The 21444-nt window shown below is 34.0% G+C and overlaps 1 protein-coding gene across 3 annotated transcripts in view; it reads left to right on the top strand.

Moving 5' to 3' along the window:
* The window catches only part of MAN1A2 (mannosidase alpha class 1A member 2), a 161620-nt gene that overhangs the window by 107440 nt on the left and 32736 nt on the right, over positions 1-21444 (top strand). For 2 of the 3 annotated variants that reach the window (XM_072967920.1, XM_072967918.1), the window contains exons 9-12: positions 4079-4194; positions 6488-6707; positions 9544-9716; positions 13192-13307. In XM_072967920.1, coding sequence (XP_072824021.1) covers positions 4079-4194; positions 6488-6707; positions 9544-9716; positions 13192-13307 — 625 coding nt within the window. The remainder of the gene's footprint in view (positions 1-4078; positions 4195-6487; positions 6708-9543; positions 9717-13191; positions 13308-21444) is intronic. The other variant, XM_072967919.1, reaches the window with a different exon arrangement.

Genomic DNA, 21444 nt, shown 5'->3' with positions numbered 1-21444 from the left:
CAGTCCCAGTCTTCAAGAATGATGGGAAACTGGCTCATCTGTGATTTTCCACAAAGTCCTACCAGTGTTTCAGATGCAAAATTCAAGCCCTCAGTGAAAAGAAGCATTTGAATATCTGTCTTCCTATTTCCCCTACTTCTTCCTGCTATTTCTTGTCTCTTTTTACTACTTTTAAATGTCACATAGCACAAAGAAAGGGGAGTGACACTTGAGAAAAGTTTGAGTCAAGAAGAAGGTAAAATAAAAGTTTGGGATTGTCCAGAGTTTCAATTATCCATGCTCTCCCAATAGACTGTATATTATATATGTAAATAAATATGTGTTTATATATATATATGTGCCACACACACACACACACACACACACACAGAGTTATAGATAGATAAAATGAAAGAATGAAAATTAGCTGCAGGTCATTAGATACTTTAAAAAGCATTCAGATACTAGTGTAAACCCAGGAGGTTAATACAGTAGACAGAAATGCCCTTTTAACCAAACAATTAAAACGTAAAAGAGAATATCCTCTCTTCACCAAAGCCAAATATTGTACTGTGCTTAAAACAAAGGGTGGGAGACAATAGAAAGGCAACTAGATTATCTGGGGAGAATAAAAGAAAAGCTATACAAGAAAGTCATGGTTAAAAATGTTAGGACAACAAAAATATGATATGATTTCAAGTAATTGATGAAGTCTAAGAAAAGACTAGGCAGCTGGTAAGTTTCTAATGGTATCATTCACTGAGTGAGTCAAGACATTTGACGTAACCGCAATATTGAGGTAGCAGTATTGATACGGGTATTTTGTCATAGTTGTTTTGATACAGTAATTTTAAAATAGCTGCTCTCAGCAACATAGATGGACAAGGAGATCGTCATTCTAAGTGAAGTGAGCCAGAAAGAGAAAGAAAAATGCTATGATTATCACTTATATGTGGAATCTAAAAAAAAGAAAAAAGGTTCAAATGAACTACTTATTATTTATAACTTAGATGATTGATTTCTTGAATATGTGTAAACACATCTGATTGTCTTTTATGATTGGATTACTACATTCTGTCAATTCTTACTTTGTGGTTGTCTTTATTCCTTTGATAACTATATAAGTTTAAAAAGCTTAAGCTCTAAACTGTTCTTAGAAACAATGATCAGTACATAAATGTAAACTAAAAAAATGCATTATATTGGATATATGTATTTACATGCAATATATAGTATGTATGCAGTCAAATTGTAACAATTCAATTCTACCTAATAAAACTGAAAAATGAAGAAAAATAGCTGCTCTCCAAGTACAAGATCACTGTCTTCTTGTTCATTACCAAATAGCATGTTCAGAAGGCATCCCTAATCTTTCTCTGTCCCAAATGCCCATTGAGTAATGAGGACTTTTCCTGGTGTATTCCATACAGTTTTAATATTTTACAAGTATGTGTTATCTTTTATGATTTTTTGTAAGTATAAAATGTTTAAATCTGTTAGAATTAATTTAGCATCTAAGTATAACTTACCCTCTAAACCCATCATCGTGTATTACTAGCTATAAAATTCTTAAATGTTAAGTCTGATGAGTGTTGAAGCTATTAGAAATTTAATTGTGATTTTCTCATACAGTCTGAAAGCTTAGAATAAGGAATCATATTGTAACTCTATCTTTTATTCCTCTAAGCCTCTTCTCTGACATTCATCAATGTTAGAGACTCAGGAAGCCTACATAAAGCAGAGGTGTTCTTTTTCTAGATATTTAGATGGAAAACAAAGAAGATCGTTAAGCTAACATCATAATTAAAAGTAACTTGCCATTTTATTTGAACTTGGTAAAACAAATGTATGGTGTTAGAAGTTAGAAAAATCGTTGTCTTTGGAGGTTTGGATATTGGTTGTAAGGGTCACATGAGGAACACTTTTGGGTTGCTGGAAGCGCTCTGTATCTATCTAGTGGTTTTGTGGGTATATACACACAGTCCACAAAATATGTAAAGATTCGTTGAAATGTATATTTATGATTAAAGAAAAAATGGGAAAAAGCATTCAAAATGCAGGCTATTTAAGGTACACGTGAATTTATTAGAGTATTATACATATTGTTTAAAATGAATGATGGCACTTTTCTCCCAGTTATTACTTTCTACAACAAAAGGTAACGTAATTTCATGTTACATGTATTCCAGTAGTTTTACATAAAGTAAAAATTGAAGGACTCTTGTTTTTTCAAACCTTTTCTATGTCTGCAACAATATTCTTTAAACATACAAATTTTTAGTGATATCAAAACTATATTATTCTGAAACTTGCTCCCCCCTCCACTCCCAGCAGCATGGAATAGATAGCCTTCAGTTTATCAGATTATAGACTCACCTGGTTCTCTTTAATGATTGCATAGTATGTTTATAGTGTAGTTTTTGTAGCCAATTACCTAGACATTTGAGGTTATTTTGTTACTAATGTAATAGTATTGGGGTGAACTTTTCTTTTACGTCTATACTTGTGTGTTTGTGCAAGTATTGTCATAGGATAATTCCAGAACTAGAAAATCTAGATTAAATTATGATAACTACTACAAAATTGCCCTCCAGTTGCAGCAACTAGGAACTATAACTTTATCAAGATTGGCTTTTATTAGCAGATTAAATGGTACAAACTAACTATGTGTAACAAAGAAGGTACAAGGATATATTGTATAATACAGATAACCTTTAAAAATTGTGAATCACTATGTTTTATACCTGAAACTTATATAATATCGTATATCGACTCTACCTCAAGTTAAAAAAAAAGATTGGCTGTTAACAGTCTTTTACAGTATTTGCCAATTTAAAGAGATAAAAATGGAATCTCGTTTTAATTTCCTTTTCTCTGATCACTGGTAGAGTTGAGCTTTCTTATGTTGTTTGTTTGTTACTTGTACGTGCCTTGTATGTCTTCCTTATTTAGCCATCAGAATTCTTTGTCGGGGGCATTACCCCTCATTTCCGTTACGTATGTTGCAGGTATCTTCTTTCATTCTATTCTTTTCTTACAGATTCACTTACGGTATCTTGTACTATTATATGACACTAAATCTTTTTCTTTATGGCACCTTCATTTTGTGTCGTGCTTAAGAAGATCATCTGCTTAGGAAGAGCAGATTATTTTTGTATTTTCTTCTGGTATACTTACGGTTTTGTGTTTACTTTTAAGTCATTAATCCACTACAGATTTATTTTTATTAGCTAAAGATATAAATATTAATACGCATTTTTCTCCAGACAGATAGCCAGTTGTTCCCATAACCCACCAATTAGACCATATTTTTTCATTAATTTGGAAAACCAACGATAGTTCTATATGAGTGATTGAAGGGTTGTAAGAAATGTGATATTTTTCTTCTCAAGTAGGAAGGGTGTGAATTTTGAAACAAAATTCAAGGATGTGGGGCAGGGTTTATAAAACGTAAGAGAATAAGAGTATAGTTGCCTTGGGTTATAGTGCTAAATTGGATGGGGTTAAAACTATAGATGAGATAGATAATACGTAGGACAAACAGATATGTAGTAATAGCTTGTGAAGTAGTAATCAGGAGTCTCATTTCAACAGCTTATTATGTTATGCAAGGGATTGCAAAGGAATTCTTGGGCTCCTTGGGTAGATTTATTTTAATTTATTGCACGTGCCACAGAAATCACCATTAACCTTCCTACTGGAAAATGAGCTCTTGGTTAACATCAGATTGAAGCATATCTGATATTTACTTGCACAGCTTACATAGTTAAAGCCTTTAATACATTAAAATGTTTGCTTTTAATTCTGGAAAAGTTTGGATGTATGACAATGTACAAACTGTAACTGATGAAAAGACTACTAATGAAGTACTACATGCAGCAGAAAAAGATTTTCTAGAAAACTGGATACATACATGGAGGAGAGTGGTTATGGTGTACTCCTAATGGACTAAAGTTGAAATGTGTTAGAAATAGGGCTATCAATACAATGTTTAAATTATTGACCTATAGTGCAGTCACTGTAATTGAAGAACATTGTTTTTTGTCTTCTGTCTTATCTTTCCTCCACTTCCATCCTTCTCTTTTCTTTTTTGTTGTAGATCATACATCAGTTGGCGGGCTGGGAGACAGTTTTTATGAATACTTACTGAAAGCATGGTTGATGTCAGATAAAACAGACCATGAGGCCAGGAAAATGTATGATGATGCTATTGAGGTAATTATTACAGAACATTTACCTACTTAATATATTGAATATATAATGTATTTGATAAAGATGAACATTTTACTGTATATATTCACTTAGAGTTTGTTAGTATTTTAATAACATAATCATACAAAGTTTTCCTTTATAATGGCACTTCACTTTAAAGAAATTGATAAGGAATTTAGTGTAGCATATTTATGTATGAAAATTTAATTACTTGTGGTTGTTGCCTTCAGAGACTGGAAAAACTCCTGACTTCACATACATTTCCATAGACATCTCCTTTTTCAAATGACCCATTAAATCTACACGTTGAGAACTTTATGGGTAAATAGAAAGGTCAAAACACTTTTATGGTACTTGGCATATGCCAGGCACTGTTCTGACCCCTTTACATACATACGTGAAATCACTTAATCTTCTCTACCATTTTACACATGAGGACCTTAAGGAACAGAGAAGTTAAGGAGCTTGTTGCAAGTCACGTAGCTTAGTTAGTGCTAGAGTCTGGAACTGAGGAGTCTAGCTTCAAAGTCTTCACCACTTATTAACCAGCATTCTTTATTGCTTTATATTTATATAACCTTGTACCACAGTGTTGTGACAGTTTAAAATTGGAACAAGTTTCTTTCTTGGAAACATTTATATGTGATATTTCCAAGTGAAAACTGTGAAATAGAAAAGTATGTTAATCACTTCACAAATTATTTGTTTTCTGGTCTGGTAGAAACCCACGTCCCTGTAATAATTTAATCACTCCTAAAAGTTATGTGTTTTGTATGTAACACCACCATTCTGACTCTAGTCAGTGATTAGTAATTGGAGTTATAGTTGTTGTTTTGTCTCTAAGTTAAACCAAGGATCTTATTGGCCCATTTACATCCTTTTTAGGGAACTAATCCCTATAGTTGTTTATAAAAACATACAGGCGTTGAAGTGATATGTGACATACAGTGTTTTTCCCATCGTAGGCTTTCAGTAGGGATTGAAGGATTGTGTTGACTAAGAAACTGAACTAAATTGATGTGTAATCAAGAATCTCTGTTTTAGCATGACTTCTAAAATGCTTTAGGAAGATCTACATTTTGAAAATTTGGAGTTTTACTTTGTTATTAAACTTTAACCCTAGAAATTATTTTAAAAGTCCTGTTTATTTAAAATGACCTATTAATTGAACATTTGTTAAATGCATACTACATATATGTGCTTTGTGGACTATAAGATGATGAATAAGGCTTAGTCCTTATAGTTCTATAAAACAAACGTTGTGAAGCGTATAGGCTAAGTTTTTCCAAAGCTGGTTGTTATTGAGCTTGCTAGACAACAACCTGCAATAAAAATGTCAGTTGAGTCTTATTCCTTTTTATTGTCAGAAAAGTATAGTCTTAGCCATTTATAATAATTTCTACCAAAGAGAACTGAATTAATGCAATTCCTTATATTTTTACAAAGAAATACCTCTAAAGGTAGAGAATTAATCTTTAGCCCCCTCAGCAAAGTTTGAGAACATGGTCCAGAGGAACAAGTTTTTCATTTTTAAAATTAAATATGATTATTGGACTCTACATTGTGTTATATTCAAGTTTCTCTTGCCATTCCCGCTCCCTTAAGTAAAGTTAACATTGCAGAAGTAAAATTGCCATTTTAGGAGGATGGATAAAATTGACATTATTATGTGGCTCTTCTTAACCAGGCACAGCATCCAAAACAAATGCCTAAGTTTGTGAAGTAAGGGACTAAGGAGTTAAATTTGAACTCTCAAATATTTTTATAAGTTTTAGAACATACAAGGTTTCTCACCTAATGTGCCTTTTTAAAATACTTTGACAAGATGTATAGTTACATGAAAAAGGAACCATTTTTACTATTAAAATCCTATTTTCTGATTAACTTATGTATTATTCTTTCTATTCATTTTTTGTTGTATGAAATAGAAATAAGTCGGCAGAGCCTTTGAGTTACAACGTGTTATTCCAATTGACTGATTATTATGAATGTCATTTAGATCAAGAAGAAAAAACCTGTAATATGGGTACTATTATATTGAAAGGTAATCTTTAGGCCAGCCTCCTCTCTCCCACCTTGTCTTGTTATAGTGATGATTGGGGTATTTGTTCAAGATGATGTGTAACTTGATAGTTTACTCCCAAACTTAATTATGGTAAATTGTCTTCCAGTTTGGGAAGGTTACTGCTTTGTGGAATGTCATATTACCAAGGTTTTGTGTTAGCCAAAAGCATGTAGTAAGTTTGAATACTAGCACTTTGCCTCTTAAATTTTGAGTGTCTACTCTTTCTCGTAGGCTATAGAAAAGCATCTTATTAAGAAGTCCCGTGGAGGTCTTACCTTTATTGGAGAATGGAAGAATGGGCACTTAGAAAAGAAGATGGGGCATTTGGCCTGCTTTGCTGGGGGAATGTTTGTCCTGGGAGCAGATGGTTCCAGAATGGATAAAGCTGGACATTATTTAGAGCTCGGAGCGGAAATTGCACGTACATGTCATGAGTCATATGACAGAACTGGTAAGAATATTAATAATGTTAATTAGTTAGTCTAAAATAATTTCTAAAAAGTTAAAAATATATCCAGGAATTAGAAGAGAAATATATAGGCATTTTTCACTTCAAAATAATTTAATAAAGTAAATCATCTTCTCAAGAACTTGAGTTTTAATTCTGAAAATGTGTTCCTGCATCTTTTTTAAAATTATTATTCTGAGTTCTGCTGGTTTTGTTAATAAAGATTTTGAAGAAGTTGTTTTAAAGACGATAGGTAGGACTTTTAGGAATACATGGGATAACATAATTTATTTTAATATGGAAGAATCCATTTTAGCCATTTATTTCAGCTTCTTAAAATCAGTTACAGAATTGATTTAGGTTACATGCCTTGCCTCTCCTCTTGTGAGAATAAGGATAACCAAAAGATACCAGTTAAATTGAATGTATAATTGGTAACTAGATAACTAGTAGTTTGTCAGTAAATTCACCAATAATTTTTAAGTTGTTCGTACCTTTAAAAAGACCCTTTGATGATGCCTATCTTGGAGGACTTGTATGAATTTTATTTTCCCATGATTTTACAAACTAATCTGTGCCTTTGAATTATCTTTTATTGGCGTACAGTTGACTTTTATTACATCTGATGTTTTACTTTAATTTTTTTTAATTTGTGCATGTCTCTTTCCTTTACCTACAGTATATGATTTTTGCATCTTCTCAAGTTCTTTTTGCCTGGGCACTAAGTTATTTATGGTTTTGACCCAATTTTTACTTGTTAGATTAGTTATTTTCCTTTTAGAAATGATATAGCAAGTATAAATGGGAAATTTAAGATAGAGAATAGAAATTAAGTGCAAGGTAGAATGTTATGAAATTATTTTTTTACAACATTTCTTAAACAAAAGAACACCTAAGAAATAATGCCCTCAGGAACATGAAACCAGTGATTTGGCCAAAGTAATGGATATGATATTAGGCTTGTACATTTTTACTCACCAACTCCTCATAGAACAAATATGTTATCTTTCTGGTATGTTTTATTTGTGACGTTATGAATGACCAATAGTGAAATAAAAGTTTTAGTGAGAAATTTAAAATATTAGTTCATGCAACAAATTTCTACTTCAATTCAGGTGATAATATCATTATAATTATAGAAGTTAGTATCTAATTTAAAGTTAGCCTTAAGGTTAACATTTGAAAACTCTATGTGGTCACTTAATCAGTCTTTGAGAAAAGAATAACAAGAAATCCAGACAAAATGACATATCCTGCTATTTACTGGATTATCATGATCTCGGTGCTTATGATGTTTGACTTACCACTTAAAAACATTTATTAAATGCCAAATAAGATTTGATCACATATCAGACCTTGTCAGTAAGCTGGATAGAAGTATTCTTACAAAATACCGGTAATTTCTTGGTTAGTCCTAACCTCAAATCCTATTGAGGAGGTGGTCAGAGCTTTATGAGCACACATGAAGTTTTGCATACAAATTTGGAGGCTTCTTGAATACAACATTATCTCTCTCTTCCAAAGCCTACCATATAGTTCACGGTTAAAAACCCCTGCGTAAGTTCTGCTTTAGTTTTCCGAGACTTAGCAGGAAGCAAATTATGGTTATTAACTCTTTGGATGGCATGTTTTGCTTCTAATGGTACTGTCTAGCATCACTACAGTGTTTCTGGTTTTGTAGGGGAGTTTTTTGTGAGTAGGGTGTGGTAAGAAAGACTGTGTTTTCACCTTCTTTGAACTGTGGTTATTTGTAGTTTATGGTGACACCCTTGTAATGCTGAAATTGGCCACAGCAACACTTGTCATGCTGACAACTGTAGCATAATTTTATTTATGGTATAATTCTTGTGCTGCCTTTTATGAGAAAATATAAAAGTGTCCAGCACTTCTCAGAAAAGGTGAGTGACCTTAAAAGTATTTGCCACTGGTACAAGCTAGTAAAAAGAAAGATGGCAGATGAGAGTGATAATTGAGTGTGACTCCAGCATCCCAATGGAAGATGATTTTATCCTGTCCAGGTTTAGAGTGCCGGGTGTGATTAGAAAGGGGTTCTTAAAAAGCCTTTCATGTGATACTGTAGTCCAGCCTGAATGGAAATCATATCATTTTAAGGAATATTATGTAATGTTGAAATATATGTGTAATGATTTTTTTTAATTAAATTTTTTTCTTATTTAGCTATAGTTGATTTACAGTATTGTGTTGGTTTCAGGTATTTATTCAAACTGATAAATTCTTAGTAATTGGCAATTTGAATCTCTTCCTAACTGTATATACAGAGGCTGTAGAAGAAGAGAGATGATTTTTAAAACTGGTTTAAGTTTTAAAATACACTGTTTCGTACATACTATAGTATGCTTTAAAGGAATACAATTTACAACTAAATCTAATTCAAGATCTGAGCTCTAAAATGTTTTCTTTTATATGTGTGTTATTTAAAACGATTTTTAAATTGTCTTCACTTTTTAAAAAGTAATTCTGCACAGTAATCTGTCTCATTTTATTTTGGAATAAAACAGAGTGTGTAATGTGCTTATGTCTAGCTTTGAATTTGTTTCCGAAGGATTACTAGACCCTAGTTGGTTTAGTTAGATTTAACAGTATGTTGATGTGCAGTATTTATGAGAAATATTTCATGTGAGAATAATGGGAATATTTGTAAGAAAATCAAATGTAGATCTTTTGAATTCACTGATTTTGCAAAACAGCAACAACAAAAATAAAACAAACAACAGAAATAACTTTACTTCATACTGCATTCTTTCAGGGGAAGAAAAATCTCTGCCAAACAAACACAAATGGTTTATTGTGCTCATTTATTTCTTTTGTCATGTTACAGCTTTAAAGCTGGGTCCTGAATCATTCAAGTTTGATGGTGCAGTCGAGGCCGTGGCAGTCCGGCAGGCTGAGAAGTATTACATCCTCCGTCCAGAAGTAATTGAAACCTATTGGTACCTATGGCGATTCACTCACGATCCAAGATATAGGGAGTGGGGCTGGGAAGCAGCACTGGTAAATAAGCCACTATTTCATTTTATGTGCAAGAGTGTTAAATTAAGCCTCCTGTAGTGCTGTGTATCCTCATCCGTCTTACCTCAAGTTCAGTAACTGTTGGGCTACTTTCACTTACTTAATGGAAAAACTCAGTCGGTGTAGGTTTCTTAAGAAGTAGAGGTAAACCTTAGAATCCAGTTTAGTTCTCTGTTAGAACTATTTTCCTACTGTTATTCACTCATTCTTACTGAATAACGTAAGGAGTAATTTAAATGGCAATTTTCCACCATGGTTATAGAATTTCTATACTTGCTTATTAATGCTGAACTTCTGGAGAGAAAAATAAATCATTGTAAAACTGCCCAGGTTCACAGCCTGGATAGGTACCCCCGTTACTTCAGCTTGTATTCAGAGCAATTCCTTAGTGGATCACCATCAGAAGGACTAGTGAATTGTTAAAATTATTCTAGATTGAAAGATGAAAAGAACCATCCTAGCACACATGCGCACATATGTATGTGTACACATGTATTTGAAATGAGGAGCTTTAATGGTTTGTAAGTAAAGGAAGCAAATGGTTTACTCATAAAATGCTAGTCTTTCAGAGAACCCCATGGTTAGCAGTACCTGGGAGGAAGAAAATCATTAGAATTTTCATGAAAGTATAGCTTATCTCTGGGAGTGAGGGGATATTTTATTCTCTGAGGTATACTAATTATGATGGATATTCAGATTGTTTAGTTTAAACTTGCAGTCTAGGTAGAATGAGGACATTCCAGGTGAGATAAGTAATGTTAGTAAATTGCTCAGACAAGAATGTGCAAAATGTGTTTTAGGGCAGAATGTAGACCAGTTTATGTAAAAGAAGATTTTACAGTGACATCCAGAGGAAGAGACGTTTGGAGCCGTTGTGTGCCATTATGTGGAGATGGCCTCACATACCAGATCAAGGGATGTGCATACTCAGTGTTTAAAGAATAACACACACACGCACATACACACACACGCGCGCGCACACACACACACACACTTCTCTGTTACTACGCAAGTGTTTTTCATTCGAGAGGTGGGGATAGAAAGTCCTTTGCCTGTCTAAAAAGCCCCTCCTTCACTGTCTCCTACCCACCAAAGCTCCCTAACTTTAAGGACCTATTACAGGACTACTAAATGTTTTTCAAAGGGGGGAGGAACTACTGAAGGGTTTTTCATGGGGAATAACAAAAGGATCTGATTATAATCTGCAAAATGTAGGTTTTGGAGACCCCTGCAATAATCTAGGAATAATGTGATAAAGACTTGGAATAAGGTAAGGACACTCATATGTCATTTGTCATTCAGGAATGGATGGTCCTTATAGAGTTTAACGACAAGAGAATATTAATGGAAGCAGGGTGGTTGCAAATATAGAACAGGAACAGATGCAGCATTTATTGGTGCTGCTTTCCTCCAACTACCTGGGTCCAAAATTGGGAACACAGCTGCTAGTGAAGCCCTCCCATGCAGGAGAGGCCTGTCGCAGTTGAGAGAGAGCCTAAATGTTGGCATAGTGCTTTAGCAATAGGACATGCACACACTTCTGCTGGGTAGCAGTAGCTTACTAATGCTTACGTAAGTCGAGCAATATTTTATATAGGGGAAACAGGTAAAGTAACCCTGCAGTGAGTATGGCTTTTGAATGTCCTTTGATAGTTAATGCTTGTCATTTAGAGGAATATAGGAGAAACATGTGAATCATGTGGGGCAGGGTGGTAAGGAGTGGTGGCAGAAACACATCTTCTCATCGAGAAACGCCGTAGGATAATTTTAGCCTTTTCCTAAGGTTCTTTTTTCCTGCGCACTTTCTTAAAGTATGGCCCTACTCTTATCTATTAAAAAGAGGTTTGACAAGCTCAAACTTTAAAACATGTCTGTCTATATTTGAATTACAGAGTTAGAATTTTGCTTCTGTAGCCTATGTGGATACACAAACTCAGTATAAAGAACAAGAACTGAAATAATTACAATTTAAATTCAAGATTAAAAGTATGATATGATGAGAAGAGGGCTGCAGGGTATAGGCAGAATAATGGTATCTCACTGTCTTTTGTAGCTTTAGCTATGCCATTTACATCTTCAGATTTCCAAACTTGAATATGTTATGCATGAAAACTTGCCTTGGAGAAATGTCTCTAAATGGCTTAGAGATCAGTCATGCCTCCCTACTACTTTTCATAGTATCCTTAAACTGCTCTGATAGTGTTCTGTGGTGGTAAAGACACATGATCGTCATGAGGAACATTTGTTTCAAAGTATGTTTAAAATATTTGGGTGGAGAAAAGTATCAAACCTTTTGGTAAGGAGACTTTTAAACCCAGCTATAATCAAAATGAAACCATATAAAAATGAACCGTTTGATTAAATAAACACTTCCACTGTTAATTAGCTTCTTACTAGAAAGGAGGAAGGCCAGAAGAGTAAGTAGCAAGGCTAGAAACAGCAGGCCACAGCAGCATTGATGAGTTAAATAACCACACCTTCGTTCGACAGAATCTCCCTGGATTAGGTGGAGTAGAGAGAAGAACCACATGTACTTTGACTTTTTACGAATGGCTTAATTCTGAATGTGATAGATCTTCATAAGTAGAAATTTGGTTACCTTGAATTAAAAACAGGGTTTTGAATAGATTCCATTTGATTCAGTGTATTTTATTCAGACATGTTCAAAGATGCAAAAAGATATAAAATAAGAATATGAGCTCCCATTTGGGCAGTAGAGCATAGTGGTTAATAATGTGGAGCCAATTACTCTTTGCCTGAATTTTCCATCTGAAAAGTAGAACTGTTAAGACAGCCTCATAGGGTTGTTGGAAATTTAAATGTTAATGCATGTAAATCTCTTAGAAGAGCCTTCAGCATGTAGTGAATACCTAAGTGTCATTAGTTCTCAGTATTGTCATTATTATTGTAATAGGTGTGTGGGTGGCACTTCCTGTCAGTTGGTACCACCTATAATGCTTAACTCATAAGATTATGACAATACATTGTCTGGCATTTAGGATGTTTGCAGTAAATATATCTTATTGCTATTGCTGTGGAGAGCTCCTAAGTAATACAGTTTTAGCATGTTTTGGATTATTATTTATCCTTGGAAGTGATAAAATTACATTTAAAATTTTAAATTCAAACTGATTCCCTCTTGAATTGTCAGAATTAATGAGGTTTTATTGTGCCAGACAGGTCTCTAACTCAGTGTGAATAGCCTAAATTTGACTCCTAAGTTAGGAAAATACAAGATGTCCTACAAAGATTAGTTTTGGAGAGAGAGAAATTCTACAGGAAATGAGATACGTCAGTTTTTCCAGTATGAGACTATTCCCATTTGATAATAAATCTTATTTTGAAACTGTTAAATTTTCTTGTAGATCTCTGTGAACTTTTGACTGTGGTTCCTTAACTTGTCCTTTAAAGCTTGAAATTCTGTAGAATTGATTCTTTTGTCTGATCTCTTTCACAGGCTATTGAGAAGTATTGCCGAGTCAGTGGTGGATTTTCTGGGGTGAAGGATGTATATTCCTCTACTCCTACGCATGATGATGTGCAGCAGAGCTTCTTTCTTGCTGAAACATTAAAGTAAGTGGGTGCCTTTAAAACCTTTTTTTAATTGTAGGCTGGATTTGCTCTGTGGTCACTATGTGATGAATTATGACTGTGTGATGTTACACTAAATTTTATGACAAATATCTTTTGATGTAATTGAGTCTTAAATGTTTAGCTACATCTCATGAAGAATGATGTTAGACTGTGAGGTAGATGTTTTGTCAGAGTACCTTTATTTTGTGCTTAGCGCTTTACTGGGCATTAGAATCACCTGGAAGACTTCTTAAAACGCAGATAACTGGGCCATGCCCACAGTCTCTGAGTTGGTAGATCTGGGGTGGAACCTAAAAATTTACATTTCTGACAAACTGCCAGGTGCTGCTGATGTTGCTGGTCCTGGGAGCACACCTGAACTCTGTGGTCTAGCTAATGAAATCTGTCCGGAATAGTGGAGTTTTGATGGTACTAGAGGGTATATGACCATAGCCACTCATCCTCCCAATGAGCGTTCCTGTAAAGGTACATCTAAAGGGAACAGTGGAAAAGAGAAAAGCCCACTTTATTGTTTGGGCTTATACTCAAAACCCCAGGCAGAACGCTCTATGAATTTTCCTGGAAGAAGGTGGAGACTTTAAATATGTCTGCTTCCCTAAAGACCTGCAAAGTAAGGTTCTTGATACCTTCTCTTCAATCTCACATTTCTATTTCCTGTCAGTCTCTACCTAAATGCCTCATAAACTGTCACTTTGTTTGTTCAAAAAACATTATTTCCAGACATTGTTCAGGTTATTTGGGGATTTATCAGTAGGCAAAAAGGACAAAAATTCTTACTCTCCTGGACTTTATATTCTCGTATACTTGTAGCTCACATTTGTCGTATATTATAATTTAAATGTACATATCTCAAACTGAGTGTCTTGTCCTAAGTGACCATCTTAATCCAGTTTTTCTTTTATTATCCTTGATATTCTTCTTTTCCTATATTTTCAGCTTGTACATTGTAATTATTTCTTTTTTCTTATTCTAATGTATCACTTTCTTATTACATTGTTTCTTTACTTTGCCCCCTCTCTTCCATATCTATAGTTGACCCTAGTGAAGACCCTTATTTTGCTAAGATGGTTCAGTCAGTTCTCTGCTTCCAGTCCTCCCCTTATGTTGGTTTTTCCTATGTGATTAGGCTTGAGACTATATGAGATAGTTGAAAGAGCACCAGACGAAGATAAAACCACAGGGGCTTTAATTCTATACTTGCTACAACCTAGCTGAATGAACATGTCAAAATAAAATGTCTTTGCTTTCAGTTTTCGTATCTGTCAACTCTAGAATTTGACCCAAATTATGTAAAATCTTTTTTTTAATAGCTTTTTAAGGTCAGAAAATTTTTAAGAATAGTATGATGACTCTAGCCTTAACCTCGGTTTACCTTTTGTTAATTTTTGCCACATTCCCTCACCCTCATGTGTACGTATGCACACAGTTCTACTAATTTGGGTTTTTCGTTTGTTTGTGTATTTATTTATTTGCTGTAAATTTGAGAGTTACTCACAGCATTTTGATGCTTATGAAAGAGTTTTCAAGAAAAGGGTGTATCTTATGTAATCACAATACAATTACCACACTGCGGAAACTTAACATTCATACAGTACTGTTGTTCCTTATGTAGTCCACTTTTATTTCTCAGTTGTTCTTATACTGTACTTTATACCTTTTTAAAAAAATCCCAACCTAGGATCCCATAGAGGATCATTTGTTGCATTTGCTTGGCATGTCTCTTTAGTCTCCTTTAACCTAGAACAAAGTTTCCCTATTTTTCTTTTGTCTTTTATGACATTGACACTAAGTATTCAGACTAGTTGCTTTGAAGAAGGTCCCTCAGTTTTGATATTTGTGATTGTTTCCTTCTGATCAGATTTAGGTTAAACATTTTTGGCATGACTATTATTTAGATGATATAACCTCATTACATCTTATAAAGAGGAACATGATAATGGTTTAGTTCATTATTGATGATTTTAAATTTAATCGTAAGGTTAGGTTTGATTATAAGGCCATGTAAAAAAAATTTTTTTTTTTTTTGGTAAAAAGTGATCTGTGAATAGGGGAGGATGTAGCTCAAGAGGTAGAGCACATGTTTAGCATGCACGAGGTCCTGGGTTCATTCCCCAGTACCACCTCTAAAAAATAAATATATAAATAAGTAAACCTAATTAACTCCCCCCCAAAATAAATAAATAAATAAAAATTTTTAAAGATTAAAAAAAAAGTACTCTGTGGAATGACAACTTTGAGACCCTGAATATCCTTTTTCTAGCAGTCTTTTACTCAGTGTTACTGGCATTTTGCCTGAATTGAATATTACTACAGTAGTGGTAAAATGCTAATTTTGAGGCCTCCTCTAGTCTTAAAAAGAAATCACTTGATTTTCAACATCCCCATACCAGTTTCTTCATGTCACTCTTCTGCCCAAAAGCTCCAATGGCTCATTCATGTCTAGCTTGATTTCTCACTTCTTTTCTTTAAATGTTCTGTTCTTAAACCAAGTTTATCTATCTGTCTTTCTATATCTATTTATATAAAATTTGTTCCTTTGCATTTCATTGTCTAGTTCATATTTCATTGGTTCTGGCAGGAATACCTTTACACTTTCTATCAGTTAATGCCCCTATCCTGTCTCTAAATAAAGTTCAGAGCTTAGCTCTTGCAGATTGGCTTTCCTAATTAATTCTCAAATGCCTCATCAGTACAGACCTTGAGCACTTTAGCACATGGAGTAGGGATGCAAATACATATGTGGCATGCTGCTTTTCCCCCTGCAGTATGTGTATGGGATGTGACTAGTTGACCTTCGTACTTTTCCCTGCCAAGTTCAGGAAGAATGCTTCTCAACATAGTACTCTAAGTACCCAGTTTTTTATATATATATATATTATATAATATATAATATATACACACACACACACACACAAACATACATTTGGATCAATAAAAATTGAAAAAGTCAAACTAGGACTCAGAGATAATTATAACAAAACCTAGGCTAAGAAAATTATCACAGTTGAGCACTACATACAGCACTAAGCTTCCTTGCAGGTAAAAGCAAAAAGGAAGCAGCTTGCTCAGTGTCATTATCATCTCTGTGAGTTGGGAGAACAGATTATGTTGACAGATGAGACAGAATTTTTTCTTACTGCTAAATTATAAGATGACTTAACTTGATAGTTCATAATTTTAAAATATTGAACTATTAGATGAACTAAATGAAATTGCTGTTTGTAAAAGTCGTAAACAGTTGAACATTGGCAATTTCATATGATTCAGCCTAAAACATAATGGTAAATATCTTTAAACAGAGATGTTACAGAAGACTCTTAATACGACTCAGAAAAACACTTAATATGATTTATTCTTTATAAAAACTGATGGCATAATATTAGAGTGCAGTTGACTAAGACTTTTCTGTGAAGAGTAATGGTAGTTGTAGGTTTATGTTTTTCTCATTATTAAGATACAGTGTGAAACTCCAGAGGAATGAAAATTAGTATGACTTGGCGGATTTTTCTCACATGTCAATTAATTCAAATAAGCTTTTGTTGAAAGCTGAGTAACTGTTAATTTAAGGTTGTATCAAGTGGTTGAAATTTATTGTGAATTCATTAAAGGGCAACAATCCATGTGTTTTAGCTTCCAGAGGTGGCAGCAGATTGGCTGGGCAGTTGCACAATTAAATGACAAAGCCTGTGTTCCTGACTTAAGTTGAGCCGTTTTACCTTTGACATTTCATCATGGATGCTCTACTGTATAGATACATCATAGCTATACATACTGATACACCTTCTTCTCTGGAAGACAAGACTATGTCCTCTGTTTCTCTTGTTTCTCTCAAGCATCCCAAATGTGTTTATTCATTTAGTGTATACGCTGATGGTAAAACAAAAACTAATAAGGAAGATCAGAGATAGATTCCTTCCGTCTCTTCCCTTAAAACTCTTACACTTTAATAGAGGAAATAAAATGCATGCAAATTTGCAAGAAAAGTTAATATATTAAGTGCAGAAGAGAAATGTTAATAAAGTACAAGTCTTTGAAAGGAGGACAAATTAAATGAACTTGGAAAAGCATAAAGGAAGACTTCATGGAAGTGGTGGCATTTAAACCAGACTGGAAGGCAGGGTGGGTATAATAGGATGGATTAGTAGTCAGGAAAGTAGTTATCAGGCAGACAATGGAATGTTAAGAATGAGATAAGAGTGGTCTAAAGGTGGAATTGACAAGCCCTAGTGTCTTATTAGATATAGGGAGATTCAGTAAGAAGGAAGAGTCAGAGATAACATTAAAGTTTCTATTGTGGGTAACTGTAAGGATTGTAACACCAAGTTACAAAAAGAAATCGATTTTCAGAAAAGATAATGAGTTAGTCTTGACATATGTTCCCAAGAGGCTTTTACAAATATAGATCTGGAGCTCAGAAGATAAGTTCAGAAAGATTTTAAGGATGAAGAGAAAAGACATACCTGAACCTTTGAAGACACCTACTTCTAACAAATGAAAGGGATTTACAGTTTAGCTTAGAGAATGAACACTTGCATTTATCCTCAACTCCCTCTTAAAAGCCATTAAAATGGCTAGAGGACTAGGAAGGTGTAAAGGACAAGGATAAAAAGAATGAGAAAGAAATGAACAGCAGACAGGCAATATCAGCTTATTTTTAGAAGATGGAAAACTGAGAAAGCTAAGTACCTGTATCAGGGGAAGTTAATTTAAAGCAAGCTGATAAGAACTTCAAAACCTGCAGGACCCAAGACTAGGGTACAAAGTAGGATTGAAAACTATAGAATGTTTTTTGAACTTTATATATATAAAGAGTAGTTAGACCCTAAATTCACCCCTGCCTGATCTCTACCATAAATGGTAGATTTCTTGCATGAAGAGATCGAATCAGGGAGGCTCTGGACTTAGGGATATGAGGCACAATTGAAAGTGGATAGAAACTTGGAGGATTATTTTCTGGGAAAATTGATTAGCCTACAAGAAAAAGAAACTATAGATACTGATATGTGAGTTTCCCTTAACAAAATGGCCATTTCCTCACCCATCCCCCAATGGTGAATGCTAATAACATGCCTACAGTTTCCAATGAGCATTTTAGTGCCCCACTAAATACTAATAGAGTGTACTGAGTTAGAGATATTTATCAAACTATAGGCATGAAAGCTATGTGCATTACATACATTACTAGTTTGAGTTTTTAAAATTTATTTTAAAAAGTAAAATATGAATATAAGGTAATTCAAGAAAATATCCCAGCATTAAAGGACATGAGTTTCCAGACTGAAAGAAACCATCAAGATTCCAGCACAGTGGATGTAAACTGACCCACACCAAGGCACAACACCATGGAATTTCAGAACCCTTGGGATAAAGGAAAGATCTAATAACTTCCAAAGGAGGCAAATAAAAATCTTGAAAAAATTATCTGGAGTCAGAATGGCTTCAGATTTCTCAGGAACAACAGTGGAAGCTAGAAGCAGTGGCACAGTTCATTCAAAATTATGACCGAAAATTAATTCCAAGTTAGAATTTGCAGTTTTTAACTGTATGAGGTCTCAAAAATCTACTTCTGTGCACTTTTTCTCAGTAATGTTTTAGAGGACTTACTCCATCCAAACTGAGTGTAAACTAGAATGGAAGACATGAAATACAGGGAACAGGTGAAAGGAAGATTAAGAGGGTCATCAGTCCAGATTGAATAGGACAGAAGGCTCTGGAGAGATTTTTTCAAGATTAAATTTACAGAATGTTTATATCTGTTTTGAGGGGAGATTTAGATAATTGAAGATTTTATTGTATTAGTAGTAATAAATACAAGTCAGTCTGCTTTTTAGGTAAGGGGTTAATTATGCAAGAAAGAAAAAACTGAATAGCTTTCAGCTAACATATGAAATTCCTTAACTTAGACTTTTGTTTGGAATCTGGATTGTTTTACAAAAGTAGGTAAAATAATACCACTCTGCTGCATTTCTCCAGTTGCAGGAAAGAGAAATATATTTTTTGGTAATGGCTTTATTTCCTCTCCAGATTGTCTTTTCATTGGTTTTAGTGAAACAGCAGTTGAGCAAAAGCCCCTTAAGCTAAAAGAATTCCAAGGGAAATAGCAGATGGAACACCGAGCCTTCTGGGAGCAGTTTTCTAGCAGCAGTCCTTGAATTGTTAAATGAACATTTCTCATTTGGATTCTCTATAGTTCTATCACTTTGTACCATTTACTGCCATAAATCAGTTCCTCTTAACAAAAACTTCCAGGGAGATGTGGATTATTTTATATCTGTAACCTCGGTATCTATAATGATTAACCCAGGTTTGACTGGGCGTTTGTCAAACAGTAGCTCAGTTCTGTTGCATTTTTATTTGAAGGTCTGATAAACTGAGGAAAGTGTACATCTTGGGGCTACATTTCAGTCAGTTTTTCTTGAGTTCATATCTATCAGGTATTAACTGGCTCAGAGAAATCGCAGGTTAGTTGGAATCATAGTCTTTTTAATGAATTTGTTGTTAAAAGAAAAGAGAAGTACTGTAAAATTAAGACCAAGTTTACTATCACAGTGTGCCTGCTTTCACTTATATCAAAATCTCTGGGGCAGAAATTGTTTTGTGTGTGTGCCTATCTGTCTGTCTGTGTATCTTGCTAGTGTGCTTTTTTTCCCCTTCCTGTCTCTTAAAAGTCAAACTCTAAATTTAATGGCAAATTTCTGGAAAACTATATAAGAATATGTCAAGACTCTTAAATAGTCAAAGCTATGGGATGAGATTTATGTACAAGGATGTTTATTGCAGTTATAAAAATAAGGCATTACTATATGTTCAGTATTAGTTGAAAGAAATAAATGATGGCACATCCACGGTGGATATTATGGACCAATAGCGATTATAGACTTGTCACAGTATAATATTAAGTAGGCTGTTAAGTGCGCATATACATATATGTATATGAAACATATAGATGAACATCTTAATATGTCTTTAACATCAAAATGTATACTGTGGTTTAGCTTAATTGGTGTTACTCTTTTAAATCCATTTCTGGTTTTGCTTTTGTAATCAGATAAAATTTTTTTTAAAAATAAATTAAACTGCAGTCATATTTTTTTGCCTCAAATTCAGTTGCTGTCTTTGTGCCTCAAATCAAAAGAAATTTTTTGAGCTACAAAAAAATGTAGAGGTCCAGCACCACTGCAGCCCATTCCCCTCTCCAACACACACAGACATTCCCAATGTTAAAAGTTTCTTTACAACATACGGAATGTTTTGTCAGAAAGTGTTTTGTTAACCTCTTCAATTGATGGGCAGCTCGCTGCCTCATAAGGCTAACCAATTCCACTGCTCAAGAGCTTTTATTATTAGAAAGATCTTTCTCATATTGAGTTAAAATCTGTTTCACTGTGAGTTCCATTCAGGGATCCATGTTTTGCCCTTTGGAAATATGGAGACTTCTGCATGAATGAGAACTGAAAATGCTTGTATTTATCAGGCTAAAGATGGCAAGTTTCTGTATATTTCTTTCTTGATACCAGTCTGGTTTGCTTCATTGGAGATGATTCCATGGTTTTCTAGCCTGAACAGTACATTCAAGATGTGGGTAAACCAGTGCAGAGTACCAATCCCTAATTTGGTCATTATACCTTCCTCAGTGCAAGGTAATACTGTATTGTTTTCTGGTAGCCCTGTCAATATAGCTTGAAATTTTGCTGTAGATCTCTCTCTCTCTCTCTCTCCCTCTCTCTCTCTTTTTTTTAACATGAACTAAGATAATTATTTTCTCTCTTATATTGATATGATTAGCTTTTCTGACTTTTATTACATTTTATCTTTATCCTTATTAAATTTTATTTTGTTAGATTTAACATATTCTTCTAATTTATTGAAATGTTTTGAATTCTTGAGTTTTTCATTTAATGTATTAGCTATTATAGCTTCGTGTCACTCACAGACTTAATAGGTATACCTTGTATATACCCAAGCTAATCAAACATTAAAGACATGTAACCATGTATTCTGAACCAGTTCATATTTATCTATCTTTTCTTAACTCTTTCCCTTAATAGCTGTGTGACTTTGGACAAGTTACTTAATTTCTCTCCCTCAGCTTCATCATCCATAAAAGAGGAATTAA

This window comes from Vicugna pacos, chromosome 9, assembly GCF_048564905.1.
Source record: "Vicugna pacos chromosome 9, VicPac4, whole genome shotgun sequence".
Taxonomy (NCBI): Eukaryota; Metazoa; Chordata; class Mammalia; order Artiodactyla; family Camelidae; genus Vicugna; species Vicugna pacos.
This window is presented reverse-complemented; position numbering and strand designations above follow the sequence as displayed.